Genomic DNA, 21,482 nt, shown 5'->3' on the forward strand with positions numbered 1-21,482 from the left:
GAATTTGGAGGTTCTTTTAACTTTTCTTCTTCAGGTACATTTAAGAAACTATCAAGCTAGAAAAATGCTGAAATGAGGACAGTTTTGGATACCATATCAGCAGTAGATAAAAGTAATTTTGAAAAAAGTTCAGAAAGCCATGAAAATTGGATAGCTGCCTGAAGACTGATAAGGAAAAGCATAACTTGCGTAGGGTAACTGAGACTTCTCTCTATGGGAGTGCACATTTGGAAGCCCAGAGTGTAGATTGTGAAAATTCCAGACACACTAAAGCAGAGGTCTGCTCATAGGTGGCACATGCTATTGACTGTCCAGGCTGAATGACATCTTGCCCTGGTGTAAACATTGCTCTGTGAGGCTACCGATGCTGTCCTGTTTTTGTGTACTTTTGTTCTCAAGCTCTTAGAGAATATCTAGCATGCAGTGAAAAATGCCATGGGCATGCTTTGTATAGTAGGCCTAAGCATGCTTTAAAAATGTCTCAAGTGTGTTACAGTTTTAGTGTCCTCAAATGCATAATGAGCCTAAGGATGTTTTGGAGAATTTACTTTACTACTCTGCTATCCCTGCTGGTATATTTTACCGAGCATCTTAAGAGTTTTCTTTATCCTAACTTTGAAAACCTACAGACCAGGTTTAGGGGTAGATGCAGGTTCATATAACTTGAGGATTCACTTTGAGTTGAACATAAATTCTGGATAGAAAATTACACACAATGATTAGAGAAGTCCTGTATAAATAAGGAGCATTAATATTTGAGTTCCATTAATGGTCTGCCTCTTGTTTTATTGCCCTCTTCAGAGGCCAAATACCAGGTTATTTATAGACATGCTAGATTGTGGAGGAACATGATTTGTATCTGTTGATAAATGAAGCACCACAAATATCAGAAACTTCAAAGGTTTTTTACGGGCCCTCCTATCCATATTAGGGGTGATAAAAATGCATTCCATGACCAAGAAATAATAGCAAGAACCACTGAGCGTTTGTTTTTTGATGCACAGTTCAAGTTTGTTTAAAAGAAAAACAGGTTTTCAGCACCAAACATTCAAACATTTATTGAACCCCTAGAACCTCCTGGACACTCTTGAGTATCTCACTTCATCCTCAGACTAGCCAGTGTGAGTCTCCTGTGCTACAGATAAAGAAACTGAGAGTCAGAGTTGTTAAGTGATTTCCTTATGCTTCTAGTGGAACTGGAATCTGGAACTGGAGTCAGGAGACTAGAGGGGTCCTTTTAACAAGCCAAAAGAATGTTTCAGAAAATCAAGTTCTGCTGAACCTGGCTTAAAAACACAAAAATAGCCGGGCGGTGGTGGCGCACGCCTTTAATCCCAGCACTCGGGAGGTAGAGGCAGGCGGATCTCTGTGAGTTCGAGGCCGGGCTGGACCGACAGCCTCCAAAACAATACAGAGAAACCCTGTCTCATAAAAACCAAAAAAAAAAAAAAAAAAAACCCCCACAAAAATAAACCTGTTTCTTTAAGTCTGAGAGGCAGTCCTTAAGAGAAAGCAGAAATATGTAATTCAGAGCAATGAAAGATCCTTAATACCTGTGACCTGAAGAGAATGGGGTTGGTTTTCTTGCTGGCTTAATTGCGAAATAGGGCAGGACACTCAGCAAGACATCTTTCTGTTCTGTTGAGAGCTGTAACTGTTTTGAATTCAGTTGTATGAAAAAGGTAGTCCACACTGTCAAAATCAAATGAAATTTTTGTAATCTTGGAAATGATTACACTAATTCTGAAAGTCATTTTCATGAAACGTAATGATTATACCAGTGGACTATACAAATAGTGTAGAATCCTGTACTGAATTTCTTGTTTCTCAAATATATATAGTATTGTTATTCAAGAAGTATGTGTGCTTGTTACATTTTAGAATTCTATTTCTTCTGGTTTGTTTTAGCAAACTGTAAAATGTAAAACTAGGGTATCTTCTTCACCTACCAAACCTGTTGTTTACTGTTAGTGTTCCTACACTTACCTACTTTGTGTATGGGTGTGCTTGCATACACAGAGGTGGAGGCCAAAAGTTGTCTTTCACCTACCATGTGTGGATGGGACTCAGCAAATGCCTTTACTTGCTGAGCCATCTTGTTGCCCATACTTCTGTACCCTTTAAAACATGTATACAACTTACAGTTTTTCCTTAGCTGCTACCCTGCTCCTTGGAGAGTCAGCCCATTGAAAGTTATGTGTGCTTCGTCTGGACGATGCTTCCACCCACCTTTATTTCGTCCCTTAATAGGTACAACGTGAAGCACGATATTTTAAGCCCTAAGCTGGCTGTGACGTTTCTTGCATACACTCGCAGCGCTCAGGAGGCGGAAGCAGGAGGGTCTTCAGGAGTTCAGGGCCAGCCTGGGTTCCAGAGTACGGCCCTGTCGAGATAAAATTTAAAAATTCCTACAGAGTGTATTGTTGAGTGTTTGGCATTCTTGAGCCGTGAGTGCTTTGCTAAGTTTCACTTAGGCAGAATAATTCATACTTTAGAAAACTAGTATTCAGTTTTTTCTGGAGGTATTTGTTGTTAACATGCTTAAACTGTTAAGTTACTTTTAAGCTTTTTTTTTCAACTTAACACAACTGATTTTAGCTATTTTATATGGACGGTTCAGCTCATTTTAGATTAGAAAGTATAAATTGGCTGTTCCTAGATCATTGGTAAACATATTGGTCTCCTGGTTTTGAAATAGTTTTTGTGGTTACTATTTGAGTTTGAATTCATCTTTCCCTTTCTCCTTCTAGAAGAAAAGATGTGGAGTGGTCTGTTACCTCCTGGGTTAAATGAAAGCGATGTTGAATCAGATTCTGAAGATGAAGCTACACTAGAGAATCCAGAACTTAATTTACAGGAAGATGGAGAGACTGACAGCAGTAGGAACCCAAAAATGTCAGATTTCCCAGCAGGCAAGCCAGAAACTGAAACAGAGGCTGATGCAGATGCATATGAAAAGTGTCCTTCTGGAATTCCCCTGAACATGTGGAACGTAGGTTTTCTCTGTGTTGTTAGGAAAGTGTGCTTGTGTATATGTGCACGTGTTCTCTGTGTCTGTGTGGTGGGCAGAATATGTTGGTATAAAACAGATAGCAGAAGCGGCTCATAATACTGTTCACTGTTCTTTTAGCCATTTGGACACTTTGATTCTAGTTTTACATAAATAGAAGAACAACAAATTTATCTGTTCTACTTTGCCTAACATATTAAATTAGTTTATTTCTTTTTTCCCCATTTAACTGTGAGTCACTGAACTTCATTCTCTGCTATCAAACACCTTGTATCATAACCAATGAATATCGCAGTCAGCTGAGAGCTGTGACAACTGGAGTATCTTAGGAGCAGAATTATTTGGTTGGTGACTTTAGAAATGGTATAGCACAAGGATTTTACTCAATACATCTGTTCGTTGTTAGAATGTATGGTTGTCTCCAGCACACACACACACTTGCCTTCTCTTTTTTTACATAGAAATTTCAAGAATTGCATAAAAAACATTCTGAGCAGAAAAATTCAGCATCAAGATTCAAACAGAAAAAAAGAAAACGCTGCAGAAAAGGTGTTTATTTTAAATTTAGATTGTTAGTTGTACTGACTCTAAATTGACTGAGTTAATTTCTTTTTTCTCTCTTTTCCTTTTTTTTTTTTTAAATTTAAGTTAGAAACAAGCTTGTTTCACATGTCAATCCCAGCTCCCTCTCCCTCCCTCCTCCCCCAACCAAATTTCTTAAAACTTGATTTTGGAATAATGACTGAATAATTAAGTATTCTAAATTCCTTTTAGGCAAACTGAAAAATGAAAAAGAATCTCACAGGTAGGTGGAATTTAAAATGGTTACTATTCAGCAGTGTTGTGGAACTTTGTAGATTGCTGCACTACTTATCTTGATAATGATCAGACATGAGAAGTAGTCATTGAAGTATAGTTATTGCGGGCACTTACAAACAGTCAAAGTAAATAGAGCCGTAGTTTGTGTACACAGACTTAATTTGTCTTCTCACAGTGAGCAGTCCTCAAGTGACACCCAGTGGAAGGAGCTTACTCAGTATTTTGGAGCCAATGATAGATTTGAACCCCCTGTTAAGCAGAAAAAAGTTGAGAAGGTAAGAACCATCTTATTATTTTTGTACTATTCCATTATATATTGGCTAGCAGGACATATTTGTGATTAACCTTACCTAAGATACTGCTTCATATTAGAACAAAACATCTTGCTATGTTCCAAAAAGATGCTTTATAAAGAAGATACTAAGTTTAAAACTCAATCAGAAGTCTAAGTTGTGAAAGTACTATTGTGAGGGCCTCACTCTTTTTGCCTTGGGTGGTGAAAGAGGCCCTCTCACTGAGTCACAGGTGAAGACCCTACAGGAGGAGTTTGTAAACCGAAGTTTCTCTGTTCAGCCCTGTCCTGTAGCAGCTTCCAAAGAATCATTCAGAGACTTTTATTAATTAATAATGCTCTACCAATAGCTCAGGCTCACTAATAGCTAACTCTTACATTTAAATTAACCCATATTTCTATGTTTTGCCTTGTGGCTCAAGACCTTTTACCTCATTTTCTTTTCTTTCTTTCTTTTTTTTTTTTCTTCCTTGTTTTTATGAGACAGGGTTTCTCTGTATTGTTTTGGAGGCTTTCAGTCCAGCCTGGCCTCGAACTCACAGAGATCCGCCTGCCTCTGCCTCCCGAGTGCTGGAATTAAAGGCATGCGCCACCACTGCCCCGCCCGGCCCTTTTACCTCATTTTCAACACATCCTGCTTGTTTGGCCACTGGCTGGCATGTCTGTCGACTCTGCCCCTCCTCATGTGAGTTCTTAGTTTAATTGTTCAACCTTATCCTGCTGGGCTATTGTCAGGCAGTTTTTATTATTAACCAATGAGAGGAATACATATTCACAGCATACAGAAGGATCATCCCACAGCAGGGGTTAATGTGAGACCTGTTCGTTTTTTAGTGAGAAGGTTAGACTGGCTGGAGTGGAGTCTATGAGGAACAGGGTAGCTAGCCCAAGACTCAAGATAATCCTACAGAACTGTCAAAACTGGGTGGGGCTTCAGAGCCAGTGGACTTCAGAGAGCCAAATGGACTTCATTTGGGCGCACTTGGCTTTTAAGCGAGTGCCTTGATGTAATTTGTGATTTAAAGGTCCCCTGACTGTTAGTGGAGGATAGATGATGATGTGAAAGTAAATGAGAAAACCGCGGAGTGTGCACACGATACTGACAGTGGTGATGAAGATGCACACAATACTGACAGTGGTGATGAAGATGGAGGAGTGGGCTGCTGTGAGGGTTTGATGTGAAAGTAGAATTGGTAGTCTTTGCCTTCGCATCGTTTCTCAGGTTTTTCCTCTAGCGAGTTAGAAAGTTGAGAAAAGTTAGAAAGAGAAAAGATTGAAAGTAGAAGCTATTCAGAATTCAGTTTGGGGCATGAGTGTTAATCAGAACACAAGAAAAAAAAGTAAATACTTGCTCTAATTTGAGGTGGGGGCTCAGAGCAGTATCTGATCATGAGGTATATAGTTGTAGTTGTTACTCTTTAGAAATTAGAAAAGATCTTTAAGGAATAACGCACATATTTATGGTGGGGAGGGGAGTGGTGTTGGTAGAGCCTACGAGTGAGAGACTCCTGTGTTCCCATGGTAGGGTTAGAGGCCTAGGGGGAGGCTAGTGGAGCCTGTGAACCTGTGTATCCTGTGCTTGCTTTAGAGATACCTCTACATGGGTCACCGCTGAGGACTACCCAGTATACCCAAAGACCTTTGCCAGTTTCTGATGGGTTGGTATTTTTGTGAAAAACCTCTCACTAAATCTGTAATTCGTTGGTGATATCTTACTGTGGAGATGTAAACTAAGGGCCTTTCTCAAGAGAATTTTGTATGTGATGTGTTTTAGAGTTTTGTTGTGTTTGATATGAGGCCTGGTTATATTTATTGCCCAGGCTAGTATTGAACTCCTTATCTCAGTCCTTCAGCCTGTGACTGGGATTATAGTCACAGCACACTCATGTGGCTTCTTCTCTCCAGTTGTACAAAGAACTATTAATTCCAGAATGACTCCTATAAAACCGGATACTTGGCCTGGGATCATTTTCTGCACCTACTACTGAACAGATACAGAAGTAATACATTTCCTACAAAGCACATTGGTAGAGTTGCAAGTAAATTCTGAGTCTTAAGATACCATGCTGATGTTCCCTCAACTCACTGTGGAAGGTAGTGCATTTCCAAACATGTTTTTGTGATGATCTTCACCCTTGTGATTCATGTGTGCCGGGAACAGGTCATGTGACTTTGACTTAGGCTCTTGATTGCCAAGTCTGCCCTGAAGCAGGGAGGAAGACCTTGTTGACTGCCCTGAGCCATGGGCTATCTCTGGTAGACCCGTTATGGAGTCCTAGCCACCGACTAGATCAGTGGTTCTTAACCTGGGAGTGGAATGACCCTTTCACAGGGGTTGCCTAAAACTGTATTATTTACATTACAATTCATAACAGTAGCACAATTGCAGTCATGGAGTAGCAATGAAAATAATTTTATGCAGGGGGGGCACCACAATATTAAGAACTGTATTAAAGGGTTGTAGCACTAGGAAGTTTGAGAACTACTGGGCATGAATGATTAAGTATTTGTTCAACTCTTTTTTTTTTTAACCTGTGAATTAAATGGCCTTTGATTTTCAGTTATTTGCAATATTTATTATCTTTTCTCATAACAGTATTGGCTTCAGAGTATCTAATTGATAAGAGACATTGAAGCCATGAAATCAACTTTGTAAACATTCTAAAATGCAGAGATTTAGAGAATAATTTTTTTACAACCTACTAGAATCCTGTTGTTACCCTATTGTTTGAAGTTGTATAGTCTGAATATTGGCTAGACACGACTAGCTCTTGTGGAGTTACAAGGATTCTTCATAGTATCATTTGAAGAACTCCATCTAAGGACCTAGCAGCTTATCTCAGTGTGCACTACATCCTTTCTAGAAAAGTCAAAACAGTTGAAAGTACGAACTCTGTTTAAGAGGAATTGCTATGAGTCTGACTGCGATCGTATGCGCATCCATTTTGTAAGTTTGGGTTCTTTTCCTGCAGCTATTCCTCTGCATAAATGACACCTGGTGAAAAAAGCTATGGGTCTTCTAATCAAGGAAACTGTTGATGGCCAGGCCTATATTTTGCCAGCAGTTACTATCCTACAAGTAAATGCAAGCATGAAAGGAAAGGAAGGCTTTAGTAAAGCTGAATTATTTCAGCTTCTCTTGGGAGTTGAGTGCAATTGCATGCCAGTAATTCTGCACTCACTGTCTAGGTTGGGATCATGGTTTTTACATGATGTTTCTGCCAAGGTCTTTACTGTGAGTCCAGCAAAGTAAATAAACTTAAAAAGCAAAAACAAAATGTCCACATTGGAGACACCATAATGAAAGCAATGAATAACTGTAAGTTCAACAGATAGTTAGGAATCTGGTATTACCATGCAGACACGTGGTACAGTGTAAACAAATATGGATTTCCAGTCTAGCGTTTTATTCTCTGGAGTAGAGGCCTGATCTATTTCAATATCAGAAAGTCTTTTTATTTTGTTTTCACTCAACCCTCAAGAACAGTAAAGCAAAACAAAACTTCTTAATCTCATGTCTATCATACACCCACCTTTGGAGTCCTGCCAAGCTGAAACTGTTGCTCAGCCCAGAATGCGTTATCATAACACTGCTGTCACCTGCCTGCCAGACAATACAGAGAGGCTTATGGGGTTTCTTTAAAATATAGTCTTCCTAATATCCAGCACTGTTTTAAGGTGTTCTTTCTGTTAAATATAGCTATAATTGTATTTCTGGCAACAGTTAATGGAGCTTATTAATAATTTTTTAATCAGCAATTATTTTACATCTGTGTGGGAATTTCTGTAGAATAAATTTTGCTCATTAATTTCACTATAAATGTCTCAAATATCCTATGGTTGACTCAGTTTTATTAGGTAGCAGTCAAACAGTCATTATCGAAGTAATAGTCCTGGGTATGTCAAATGAATACTTTTAGTATGAAAACTACAGGTACTTTTATTATTCTTTTAGAATTACTGTCTTTAATGTTTGTTTAAAGTTGTTTACTAAGTTGTTCAACTGCTGTTGCATAGAATAGCGCTTTCAAACTTGCTCTATTGTTGTGGTAGAGTATTTTTTCCATCTAGATCTTTATGTGGAACTCCAGTATACAGATCACATCAAAACCTGGCTGCCTTGAGTGCATTGGGAGGGAGGTGCAGAGTTTTGGGAAGAACTGGGGTACCCGAAGTTCTCCTGATATTAGTTACAATGTTTTCTTGTGATTTCCCCATGGCCATCTCTGTAGGGAGGGCCAGTGTTAATCTCCTGATAGATGCAGAAACAGCTTAGTGTATTTGCCTTAAAAAGCAAACAGCAGGAAAGATATAAGACCTTAAACTCAAGTCATTTGGTCCTCAATCTGACTTTTTCTAAAGTAATAGATGAGTTTAGTTTTTAACTTACTTAATTTTTGTATGATTTATATATAAAATAATAAAATCATCACATATGACTTGTATAATATATATCTTATGTTTGTATTGAAATGTTTTTCCTTCCTGTTCTTTATGGAGAAATTGTCCCATTTTGCTTCTGGATATTTAAATTCAGTCATAATTGGGCAAATTTCAATCAGTAGTTTATTTTTATTGTTCTTTAAAGATTGAATATATTATTCAAATAAACATTTAGCCTTGAGATTTGTGTAGAAATATATTGTGATGCTGTTGGACGTAAAGAACTTTGGTCACATAAAGAGCTTTCAGGTACACATGTGGGTTGAGTCCCCATCCGACACACCTGCTTGGCTTGACATCTGCAGGACAGCTTTATTGACTACAGGTCAGTTGTCGTCTTATGGGAACCTGTTATGTAGTGCCCTTAGCTAAAATTTCCACTTGTGGCTAAATTGTCATTCCTTTACATACCTGTCCTCTGAGATATATTTTACCCTTAATTCTCATTCAAGTAAAAAAGTGTGAAGAGTACACCAAGGTACTGTAGCTGTCAGCCATGGTCTGCAGCTCCTGCTGCTCTTCTGGTAAAATCCCGTGTAAATCAGAAACTACTTTGGGACCTTCTTGAAAAGCTTGAATACTTAAATCTTGTTTAAATCTTGTTTGATACCAGGTGGTGGTGGTGGTGGTGGTGGCGCACACCTTTAATCCCAGCACTAGGGAGGTGGGGGCAGAGGCAGGTGGATCTTTGTGAGTTCGAGACCAGCCTGATCTACAAGAGCTAGTTCCAGGACAGCCTCCAAAGCCACAGAGAAACCCTGTCTCAAAAAACCAAAAAAAATAAAAATAAAAATAAAAAAATAAGAATAAGTCTTGTTTGATGAGGCAATTTACTTGCCCAGAGTTGAATTCTTGATACTTGGAGAAGGTGAAGTCTGTAACCTTACCTGAAAGTCACCTGATACTAGAGATGAGAACAATTAAACACTACTAGGTGTTTACTGTGTTCTAAATACTGGCTGATAGTTTACATGTATTTTCTTGACCCTAATCATCACTTTGTAGATAGCATGGCTTTATATTTACTTGATTTCAATGAAAGAACTGCAGCCGTAGAAATTTGGATACCCTCCATAGATTACTTAGTTCCTGAATGAAAGTTCTACTTCATTTGACTTTTTCAGTAGCGTTTTTGGCAGAATGCTGTGAACTTATCTTCTTATGGTGATGGGAGTATTTATAAGAATTTTGAATGCATTTAGACTGCTAATATGTTCTTAATAAATACAAAATAGAATAAAAAATTCAGAGCTAGGCATCTTGCATAGATTTGCCTGTAAACTCTCTGTTCTAGAGGTTGAGGCATGATGAGTGCCGTAAGTTCCCAGCCAGCCTAGGGTACAGTGTGAGACTGTGTATCAAAACAAAACTGAAAAAGTGAAGGGAAGAAAAAGACAACAGCATTGTATGGACGAAGAAAACAGACTCACAGTGTAGACCAGGCTGGCCTTGAACTCACAGAGATCTGCCCACCTCTGCCTCCCTTTGCTGGGATTAAAGGCATGCAACACCATGACCTTCAAGGACTTTGAACTTCTGATCATCCTGTATACACCTACCAAATGCTGGGATTACAAGCATGTGTCACCACTATGCCAGATTTAATGCAGTGCTAGAGATCAAACCCAGGGTTTCCTGTATTTGAGGCAGTACTACTTGCTAAGAGATGTTCCCCATTCTCATTTAATTTTAAAGTGAAACTTCGTCTTTATTTAAGGTGAGCAGCCCATAAGAGTTTCTGGGATAGGGGAGTTTTCCCAACCCTTTGTGACATTCAGTGCTGAGCTAGATAGCTCTATGTGTCAGAGGGATAGTAACAAGTCAATTCAGTAGAATGGTTTAATATGTGGACTTACCCAGGTCTGAGAATCTATGGATTACTCTGGGCATTGTATACAGGAAGGCAGCACCCAGATCTTTAAAATCTCAAGAAGCCTAGGAAATTCGAAGGGAGCATAGCTACTGTGTACATAATATTCATGTCTTAAGAGAGGATTAGTGGGCAGGTTACTAAGGTGAAAAGAGTGGAGCTGTCTAGGTGATTGCTTGGGTAAATACTGAATTGAGGTATCTGGCTACCTCAGACGTTGTGATATAAGAAATTAAATTTGATGTTAATATTTACTTCATCTGTCTCAGAGGCATTTGAGAAAATCTTTGTTCTGCAAAGGGAGTAAAGGCTATTGTGTTAGCAGTTTGTAAATAAATAGCTTCATTTCCATTATAGATTAGACATGAATTTCAAAATGGAGAATCTATAAACTTCTAATTATACTACACTCGGGGAGCTCAAGATAAAAATACCCTTGAGCCCTGAAGAAATACAGAAGCCAGAAGAAGCACCAAATCCTCTGGAACTAGAGTTCCAGGTGGTTGTGAGCCGCTCGATGTTGGTACTGGGATCTGAACTTGGGTCCACTGGAAGTTCAGCAGTGTTTTAACTGCTGAGCCATTGGTCTATCCCCAAGAAATACATTTTTTATTTATTGCATATAAATTTGTATGAATAAGCATGACCATATGCTATCCCTTTTTGACTGGAAGGACATCATTGCCTCAGTGTTACTATTGTGGAATTCTTATCCGGGGCTGTCAGTGTAGGTGGGTTCCTTCAGTATTAATGCAGACGTAAATCACTGCACTGCAGCTTTCAGTGTGGTGTACAGGCTGAGTGAGCGCCTCCTGTGTGGAAAGAACGGGTGGGATTTGGGGATGCTCCAGGCCAGTGACTTTACACAGAGTTTGCATAGACCTTAAGAGAGGAGAAAGACAGGGTTAGGAGAACAAGTGCTGAAGGGGGCATGAAGTTCAGTGACGCCGACAGGAGAGCAGTTTGGTGTGGGACACCGGACAGGTGCCATGGTCAGAAGGTAACAGAGTAGGGTGATACCTGATGTGAGCCTGAAAAGATGGGGAAGGGTTTTTTTGTTGTTGTTGTTGTTTTGGTTTTTTTAAGGGAAGTATGTCAGAGGCACTAGGAACATTAATAAGATGGCACTTGTGGCCAGAGATTAGGAAGTATAGCACTGCTAAAGATGAGACTATGAAAGAGTTATCTAGATAAACCTGATAGCTAGGTAGTTGATCTGCATTCGGGCACAAGAACCTTAGTTTTCCATCAACCCGAATAATACATTTTTGAAAAGTGTTTGATGAGCCCTACCTAGTTTGGTAATTCCATAACATTTAAAATTTTGATTTCTTGAAGTAAATTTAGTAAATTAAAACATTTCTTTAGTAGATTTGCCCTATTGGCATGTAAGAGCCGGTCCGTAGACCTCAGTTGGAGGACACAGGCTTGGAGTAGAAGAGTTAGAGCTTCCTGAAAACGAAAATGGTTGGGAAAGAATCTTCCATTTCTATAGGCACACACGACAAGAGTAGAAAACGAGCTTTAGAGTCTTATATCCTAGGGTCATAGGGCAGATAGTTGAATGAAGGTCTCCAGCTATTATGGGAATTGAGTTGACTACCCCAGTTCTGAGATGGGATTGTGATAAAGGAGTCTTCTTATGCCAGACATCAAGTGAAGTGCCCAGTGGCCTCTGCTTCAAGTTTTTGTTTGCTTGGTTTTTGGTGGATTATCTTGTAGTTAATAAGAGTCTTCATTTTAACAACAGTTCAGGAACAAAATCTTCCTCTGTTGACTGCTATGATGAAGTTGGTGGAAGAGATTTTTTTTTAGCATTTTGCTCCTATGTAAGAAGGAGGAAGTTTGTATGAGGTCCAAGATTCATTGTGTTGAAATAAAGGAATAGGAGACAGTCACTAGAAATAAAATTGTCCTATTAGACCACTTAAAGCTCTGATGTTCTGTAGTAACTTTTCACAGCTAGACCTTGTTTATGTCAGGGTGTCCTTTGATAAGTGCATGATGAGCCCTATCTAGTTTGGTGATTCATGACAGTTATAATTTTGATTTCTTGAAGTAGTTTTAGTAAATTAAAGTATTTCCATAGGAGGATACAAGAATTATTTGTTGCTTTCTTCTCTATATAGTCAGCATAAAAGCCCATTGAAGATGGCAAAAGGCTCATTAGTGAAAGTGTTAAGCTGTGGTAGTGGGCTATAGATGAGAATTCAGACTTTTTACAAACCTGAATGTGGGGTGGGTTTACAGCTCATAGACTAATGTCAGCCAAGTTGCTTAAATTATGGCTATTTCTACCTCTTACAAATAAGCTACCATTTCGTGGAGCTTTTAGAAGGATGCAAGTGATAGCTTTAGTATCATAAGCCCCTAGGTTCTACCATGTGGTGAGTACTCCATAATTTTAAACCATTTCTGTAATTAATTACTATTGCTGTTATTAGGGAATAGCAATCTTTGGTTTACCCCCCCCCCCCATAAAGGGAAGCTTTTTCCTTGAGAGGAGCCTTCCCGCCAGCCTGGTTCTAGAGCCGCATCAGTCCCAAATAAACACACAGGAGGCTATATTAATTATGAAGCTGTTGGCCTTGTTTGTTTCTTACTGGCTAGCTCTGACTTAAGTAATTACCCCATAATTGCTAATCTAAGTATGTCTCTTACCTGAGAAGTTTCCGGGCTTCCTACCCCATGGCGTTACATCTCGACTCCTGTGTTTCTCCTTCCCAGAGTTCTCCTGGACTCCTAGTCCCACCTATCTAGATTCCCTATTGGCCAGACAGTGCTTTATTGACAAATGCACAGGACTTCCCCAACACCCCCCCCCATCTTAATTTGCATCTCCTTTTTACTGTTAACTTGTGAAATTTGAGAAACTTTATTAGCCACTGAAAGTTTCAGAAATGTCTTATTGATAATCGGGGATCGATGCAAGCTTTTATAGGGTTATTGAGAGGGCTGAATGATGTTGCATTTGCTATAGTGCTGTGACATAGTCTTAGTTAGCAAGTGATTGACTTTCTTTCCTGTCCATAATTGTCTTTGTTTTTTTTTTTTTCTTTCTTTCTTTCTAGTCAGGCCTTGAAAAGAGGATAGACCAGGCTGTGGAGGAATGGGATGTTGAAAAGGCCGAAGAGCTCAGCAACCAGCTAGCTACTCGAGAGGTAAGTCAGACTGATTCTGATTTTCTTCTTGCCCTTATTCTTCTCTCCCTTTCTACTGTTTATTTTGAAAAGATAGGTTTTGTGCTGACTCTGGTGCTTTAAATCTATTCTGGTCTAAAACTTAAGCTGAAAATTATGCATAATTGATATTTGACCCCAGTTTTACCTGACTTCAGCAGGTTTTTTCGCTTTATTTTGTTTGAGGGTGGTATTGTTTTTCAAGTGTGATTAGAAGGGTGCCTTCATTTTTCCATTTCTGTCTTGCTCAGTTGATCCTCACTGAGGGCAGCTGTGTGTTAGACAGTCACACCCTTCAGCCTTTCCTTAGCCCTTGTTTATAGCCTTTTATTGTAGATTCTGTAGATACTGCTCAGTCCTATGGGTTTTCACCTAATTCTCCCATAGTGTATAGTATAAAACTAATAGATACATTTCCAACTGTAGAAGGTCACAAAGATTCACACCTTTGGAGGTGGGGGGGTCCTGTAGACCTATCACTCATACCTCGTATGTTTTCCTGTTCTATGGTTCCTTTCTCTTTGTAGACTAAAAAACTTGAAAATCCGTATCCTAGTTTTAATTTTTAGTACCTGATTCCCTATCTTCTTATCCTTTAACACTCCTTGGTGTTAAGTCACATAAAACCCATCATAGTTCATTTATGAAAATCCTGGCCCTTTCTAGTGTTCTAACTCATTTGCAGGCTTTTGTTTTGTTTGCTTTTCTTCCCCCCAATCTGAAGTTAGAAAGTTCTATTTCCATAAAGTATTCTATGGAAATACTGTTGCATTCTTCCATATCAATTGTCTAAAAATCCCCAACATTTGTGGCCATTGTGGGGTTTTTTGTGTGTGAATTTTTGTCTGCAGGCCTTAAAATATCTTTTGGATTTTTATGTATGGAGTAAAAAGATTCAAAAGAAAGACTGAAGACTGGTGATTCCAAAATCATATAAGAGATTTAAGAATTTCAGAAATGTCTTTTTTCTTTTAAGTCTTTAAAAGTAATTGGTCACATTAAATATTGCAATGTATAATTTTTATACATGTATATTAGTAGCTAATATAAAAGAAAGTACAGAGCCACGGGTATTAAGGACATTGGCTAGAAATAGCATGATGACAATTATGTGGCATTGAAAAAACAAAAAATGTTGATAGTTTAATCTGGGTGTGGTGGTTCATCCAAGCACTTAGGAAGCTGAGGCAAGAAGATTACTGTGACTTCAAAGCCAGCATGGGTTACAGAGTGAGACACTATTTCAAACAAAGCGAACTCTGACATTTTATGAATTGTTCTATCGTGGTAAAGTCAGTAGAATTTATGCTTGTAATCACGTTGAGTGTGTCACTGAGTTGCATCAGACACACTCACACTGCTATGCAGAGTCTCCCATTACCCATCTCCAGAATTTTTTTGCAAAACCAAAACTCTACAACTTTAACTTACTCTGCAGGTTTCTCTTCACCCTACTTTGACATTACCACTTTACCTCTGCACTCAGTTTCTGTAGGTGCTTCATGTAAATCATATGTTTATGCTTTTGTGTCTGGTGTAGTTTGTTTGGCATAACGTCTTTAGAGATTATTGTGTTGTAATGTATGTCCAATTTTCTTGTATTTCAAGACTGATACCTGTCTCATTTGGGGTATTTGTGTCATTGTTTGTACATTTAATTGCTGGTAGACAGCGCTCCCACTGTTTGACTATTACAAACCATGCTACTATGAACATGAGTATACTAGCATCTGTTTGAATCCCTGTTTGACCTCCCTTTGTGTAAATAGAATTGCTGCATTATTTAAGAAAAAATAAATGCATGTCAGGCATTTGGTATGTTTTTAATTTGTGAGGATGCTATGACTCAGCACAGCCATCAAAGCTTTGTCAGGTTTTCCTTGTAGCCGAACTATGAAATATACTTGTTTGCTTTTTTCTTTTAAGGCATTCTACTCTTACCATCTTCTGATGTTCCTTATACTTACAGTTTGACAGTTGCTTATTTTTTTTAAATGGGGGGTCATATTTTGATTAAATGTAGCTCTTGTGTGGATATAACAAATAGTATTTCATCACAATTTTGAAGGGGAAATATAAAGTTCATTTAATAAAATCAACTTGAAGGTATTTCCTGTTAGTTGTTGGTTATCTAGGCTTCTATTGAGTAAGACCCCTATGAGTCCCGGTCTGTGCTTTCACTCAGCAAACTTGTGTGCATGTGTGTGGGGGGCATCCTTGGAACTCAGCCATAGGTGTGCTGTTAGTTTCTTAAAAGTATAGTTAATTGCTGAGATAACAAGATTATACCAATTAGTGAATGTCATCTGCAGATTTCGACAGGTTGGCCATGGAAACAAGAGGGCATGGTGGGGAGGAGCAGTGCTTGTGGACAGGACCTCAGGTTTGGCTGTAAGGATTCAGATTCAGGAGGACATCAGGGTGGGTGTGGGGAAGAATAGGATCTAGGGAGGCTTTTGAGGACTGGAAAGCACACGGGGCACTAGTAGCCAATCGGTGAGTTGCACCCTTCCCAAGTTGTGGGTGTAGAAGCTGATGGCAGCCCAGTGTGGATCCGCCGTGAGGCCTTTCAGGGGGCTGGTGCTTACCTGTATGTCTACTGAGGAAGTACCTCACCCTGTGCTACTTGTTCACCAGCTGTCTCTTGAATGGCTTGGAAGGTTTCAGGGCTGCTTCATATTAGTTTGGGATGCTGGTCAGGACTTGTTGTATAGTTGTTGTGAAGCCCAAGACAACACTTAAGAAAAACCAGCAAGACTAGTGTGTGATTGCTTGATGATTTTTAGAAATGTTGTGTCTGTCTTCCTTGCACTCTTAAAGATTATAGGACTCAAACTCTCTTGCCTTTTCATGCATCCTTCCTTTGGAGGATCCAAGCATTGTGTCCCGTGACCTCTTCCTACTACAAAGGCAGTTGCCACAGCAGAACCCCTCCATCTGTCAGTCAGTTGTCTGTTTACCTTGCTGGGAGAAAGGATAAGGCAGAGCATAGTTTATTCCACCTGAAACCAGGGGAAGTTTGCAGAGAAGCATCTGTTGCATTACAGGTTCTGGGTTCCTTTTAGCAGGGTTAATTATTTCATTTGCTGTTGAGGAAGTTGTGCAGTTTGAGGCCAGGGAGATGATGTGGTGTGTAATGGTGCTTACTGCACAAGAGTAGCAGCCAGAGCTTGGTCACAGGGATCCATGTGAAGGTGGGAGGAGAAAACCAGCTTTACACAGTTGTCTTCCCACACTGAATGCTCCCGTATCCATACCACAAACACATATAAACAAGTTTGAAATAAAAAAAGGGTCTACAGGTTGCCTCAGTCAGGGACCTGAGTTAGATCCCTGGTACCAAATGATAGACAGGGAGAAATGATGTGGGTGTGCACATACATACACAAAGGAATTTAATTTTTTTAAAGTAAGTTGCAAAATTTGTAAAACTTTTTTTTTATCATTAGTCCACACACTATTTAACTTTGCATTTATTCCATTCATTTTCACACTAACAAAGGTATTTCCTGTTCTCTAGCTCAGCACTCTGTTGCAGTGTTCCTTGGATCTAGAGTAGCTGTTCTGTCCTCGTTTTCAAGACCTTGTTTTTTGAGGAGAAGCCAGCTAGTACTCACTGTTCAGTTTTGTTTTGTCTAGTGTTTCCTCATGATCTCAGGCTCTCCAGAGGCATGTGCTATCTCTCTGTGTGTGCCACTTTTTGATAGTTTTACTTTGATGGGGTGATACCGCTGAGCTTCTCCACTGTGCAGTTAGTCTTCCCCCCTGTGATGAATAAATGCTTACTAGCACATCTCTCCTTGTTAGTTGTACTTTGACCTATTTCAGCGTCTGTTGCTGGTTCTTTTCTTGTGTAGGGAAGCTATTACTGTGGTTGCCAAATGAGTTTAGATCTTTAAAGCAACGTTTGACTTAAATAAATAGTGTGTGTGTGTGTGTGTGTGTGTGTGTGTGTGTGTGTGTAACACACATATGAGTGTAGGTGCCCAAGTAAACCAGAAGAGGCATCAGATCTCCTGGAGCTGGAATTCAATGTACTTGTGAGCTGCCTGATGTGGTTTTGGGAACTGAAGTCTAGGCCTCTGCACGAGCAGCAAGTGTTAACTTGGAGCCATCCCTCCAGTTCCACTTGACAGTACTTTCCTTACATGGCAAAGGAAGATTAAAATTTAGTTTAGTTTACGTGTGAGGATTGTAAATTGTTTTCTGAATCCATATCCAATCTCATGAACCTGGATAATTTCCCAAATGGTGTGACGGGTTGGGAAGGCACCCCATGTGTGTTCTGTTCCAGCCTTGCTGTATTAATTCCACCCTCACCCTGGGAGCTACCTTGCTGTATACATGTTTGACTACCTAAAAATACCTCCAGTGTTTTAGAAATAGGGATTTCTTTGAGGACACTGATATTGTAGTTTGATGTCTTCTCATCTTGCTGTTTTAGAAGTTGGAATTTTATAATACTGACTAGGAGTTTTATTTCAAGATCTGTCCTTTCCTATAATACTCTATGACAAATGAGATTGCTTTAGAAATACTGTTTTTAGCACATGTGAAAATAACATTTTTCTCAATTGTCCCTTTACTTTGATACATATGTAAAGCTGTGTTATGGTAAATTCAAATGATTTATTGTGAGTTTAAGGAGTTCTGATTAAAAGAAAAACCAGTTGTTTATATCTTGGATAATTGAAAGGACAGCTGGGTCATGTTTGCTGTTCTGACACAGACTCAGAAAGGCAGCCCGTGCTGTGCCTACCCTTTGAGCACCTGTGAAGAATGTCCAGTCAGGAAGAGCTTTGGCAGGGAATGGTGCAAACTTTAGATTCTCATATTCTGTGACGATGAGATGGGATTTTAGAGAAGTATGAGTTTGGGGCAGAAACCTTTTATGAATAGAGTATATATATGCATGGTAGGTGTCCTTTTGAAACTCAGGTAGATTGGTTTTTAATAACGGCACCGTTTGCTTTTCTCAAGGAGCAGTGACTGGGACCTGCTGATAAAGCCTTTGCTCAGAGGCACAGACCCCAGAGTTCTTAAAACCCTTTCCAGCCATAGGTGAAGCTCATTTTGATGTTTAACATTTAAAAGCCTGTGAAGCGAGTAGGGCAGCATCAATTTTGAGAAAAAGGAAGTTAAAAGTAGAACACGTCTGTGAATAGACCTTGAAAACAGCCGTCAAAGAGTGTACGCCAAAATTAGGCTGTTGGTGTGCTCTCATTGTGTGGCAGCAACCACATGATTTCCCAGAAACGTGTCCCTCCAATTTGTGATGACTAAGTTTGTGTGGACTCTGGTTTGGGGGAAGGGGGTGACTTAAGGTCTGTGTCTAAGCTGAAACTGCTGTGTTTTTGGGTTGCTGTGCTGCTTCAGACTGCCCCTCCCGCCCCTCCTGCCCCTCCTGCCTGTTCAGTGCTTCAGCAGTTTCTAAGGAGAAATAGACATGTAGACCTAGACTGATGCGTTGACTCTTGTGTAGGGCGTGTCGGGCTGAGCTGATCTGCTCCTCTTTAACCCTCGTCCTCAGCTGCTGTCGTTTCTGATTCATTCTCTTCATCATAAGGCCCACTTCAGTCTAAAGAGACCTGTAGAAACAAATACTTTGAAATTCAGTGCTAATGCCTGAATTTAATTTAGTGGGCAGCAGTTGGAACAACTATCACATTTAGTAAAAAGGATTTTTCTCTAAGCCTCTTTCCGTTAGCTTGTGGAGATAAAAACCAAGTTCACTTGGCCACAAAACAGTGTGTTCCCACCCTCAAATGAATTACCCCTCCTCTAACTACATAAATTCCTCAGGTATACTTCAGTTCCCACCCGTCTAGTGTCAGGGCAGAGTGGCTCTCTTTCTGTTTTCATGAGTACGTTTTTGGGAAGAAATATCCTGAAACCAAGCTTTCAGGTTAAAACTGCTCAGATACAGTGCTGAGCAGTAAGTATATTTCAGTTAGCCACAGTGAAAACTCGTTGCTGGATCATCTAGCCCTGCTGAAGAAGGGCAGATTCTTTCTGTAGTTATAAATATTGTGATTTCTGACATCTGAAGAGTGGGTAAAATGGTAAAAATACAGTACATATTTTTATATATATGTACACACTCTAAGTAATATGTAAAGTATATATAATACATATTCATATTGAAAGTAAATGTCATATCTTTATTCTAACCAGTATTTAATGGAGAGGAGATGTTGCACTTAGTGGTGTGTTTGATAAATGCTGTCAACCATGAGTTTTCTCTAAAAGCAGATGGTAGGTTTTACTTAGTCATTTTTTGTGGATATCTGCAGGCTCTGACAAAATGCATTTAATACTGTTCTGCCTTCCAGTCCTGATGTTTTCTTGCTTGACTTACTTCCCTTTAGAGTAGTTGGTACAGTTAGTACCATTTTCTTTTTGGTATATGTCACTGGTGTATTGGCAGTAGGAAGGAGGATAGGGCACTGGGGAGGACAAGCCCTCTCAGGCGTGGGCTGTTGCTGCTAGGCAGCTCTACCAGCTGCTAGAGGAGATGCAAGCCCTCTCCTTGGGGCCATACGTGTCTGCTGAGGGTCATCCAGGACTCCCTTTCATTAGCTTTGGTCTCTCCCAGTGCTGTTTAATTCAGACATTTCTCCGTTATCCTCTTGTTGTCTGCACATAGCTGGCTGTGGGGGCTTTAACGTGGTAGTTTTTTTATTTTTTTTTTAAGCCTTATTCTGCTTAACTCTAACAAGTGATTCAGTTGTTAGTTACGTGTAGATGAACTTAGCACAGTGCATGGATTAAGCTTGTCTGACCCTGTGGGAGAAGGCCTGGATGAATTCCTTTACACCTGGTTTAAAGATATTTTCTTCCCATAAAAAACCCTGCAGCTTCGAAGTCAAAGCATGTTGACCTCAGAAGAGTAAAATTGGTGTTTAGCGGAGGGCATCTCTCTGTGGTTTTCAGGTGTGCTCATTCTAATCTCATTACATTGTGATGCTTTCTTTTAACCTGTGGGGTCTGGCTGGGTGCTCACCTCGAATGGCATTCCTTATGCGCTGTCTTAATTATGTTTATCTGTGCTTTTAACTAACCTTAAAAAAGATTTCAGATGTTACAAGTCTAATTAAAGAGACAGACAAAGCACAGTTTATACTGTAGATTTTTTTCTGCAGTTCAATTAATCAGCATGTTTTCTCTTTTAATTAAAACCATTTTAGTAAATTAAAGCCCACAGCAAAACACATATATAATTTGTTTGTAATTAGCTCTTAATTGGTGGTAGTTGAAGCTTAGCACCCTTGGTTTCTTTCTTCATGATTGCCATTTTATTAGCAGCCAGTCATTAATTAATCTTTTTCTAATTAGCTTATAAAACTGTTGATGGCACATTATTGTAAATGTGATTTTAAGTTCAAAGCTTGTTAATAGGCTTTCTTACTTAGAAGAACAGAGATAAAGAAATTGCTGAAAACAGTACTACAGTTCTTTCAGAAAACTGTCTTTCTTATGGGGGCTGTGTAAAGCATCTAACAGCTTACGGTTAATTTTTTAATGCCTTTTTCCCCTTTATGAATAGAATAAGTTGTTTGAATATAAATGTCAATATCCAGGAGTAATTTCAACAGTGTAACATCTTTTCCTTCTGCTTTTGGAATGTTGTAATGTATGTATAATTTGAAGTTATTAAAGCAGGTGTTATATAAACTATTTCACTATTAAATCAAAGTTGAGTGTATGATCATATTGTATGCATATGTATATGTGTATATATGCATCTCTCTTTCTAATGTGTTTTGAATCAGGATTTGTTGGCTGCGCTTTAAAATAAACTGGCAGGAGTTATAGGTATGTATGTATAAGTATGTATCTGGTGGTACTTCTAGACACTAATGTAATGTA

At 39.2% G+C, this 21,482-nt stretch overlaps 1 protein-coding gene across 5 annotated transcripts in view; it reads left to right on the top strand.

Moving 5' to 3' along the window:
- The window catches only part of Fam204a (family with sequence similarity 204 member A), a 108,363-nt gene that overhangs the window by 79,909 nt on the left and 6,972 nt on the right, over window positions 1-21,482 (top strand). For 4 of the 5 annotated variants that reach the window (XR_005875892.1, XR_002386093.2, XR_002386095.2 and 1 more), the window contains exons 2-6: window positions 2,751-2,992; window positions 3,472-3,559; window positions 3,785-3,815; window positions 4,005-4,104; window positions 13,506-13,595. Coding sequence is in view for 1 of the 5 variants with exons in the window: in XM_005085346.4 (XP_005085403.2) it covers window positions 2,751-2,992; window positions 3,472-3,559; window positions 3,785-3,815; window positions 4,005-4,104; window positions 13,506-13,595 (551 nt within the window). In the remaining 4 variants the exon portion in view is untranslated. Of the gene's footprint in view, window positions 1-2,750; window positions 2,993-3,471; window positions 3,560-3,784; window positions 3,816-3,996; window positions 4,105-13,505; window positions 13,596-21,482 lie in introns of all 5 variants that reach the window. The other variant, XR_002386094.2, reaches the window with a different exon arrangement.

The sequence above is a fragment of the Mesocricetus auratus genome, unplaced genomic scaffold (genome assembly GCF_017639785.1).
Source record: "Mesocricetus auratus isolate SY011 unplaced genomic scaffold, BCM_Maur_2.0 Super-Scaffold_4256, whole genome shotgun sequence".
NCBI lineage: Eukaryota > Metazoa > Chordata > Mammalia > Rodentia > Cricetidae > Mesocricetus > Mesocricetus auratus.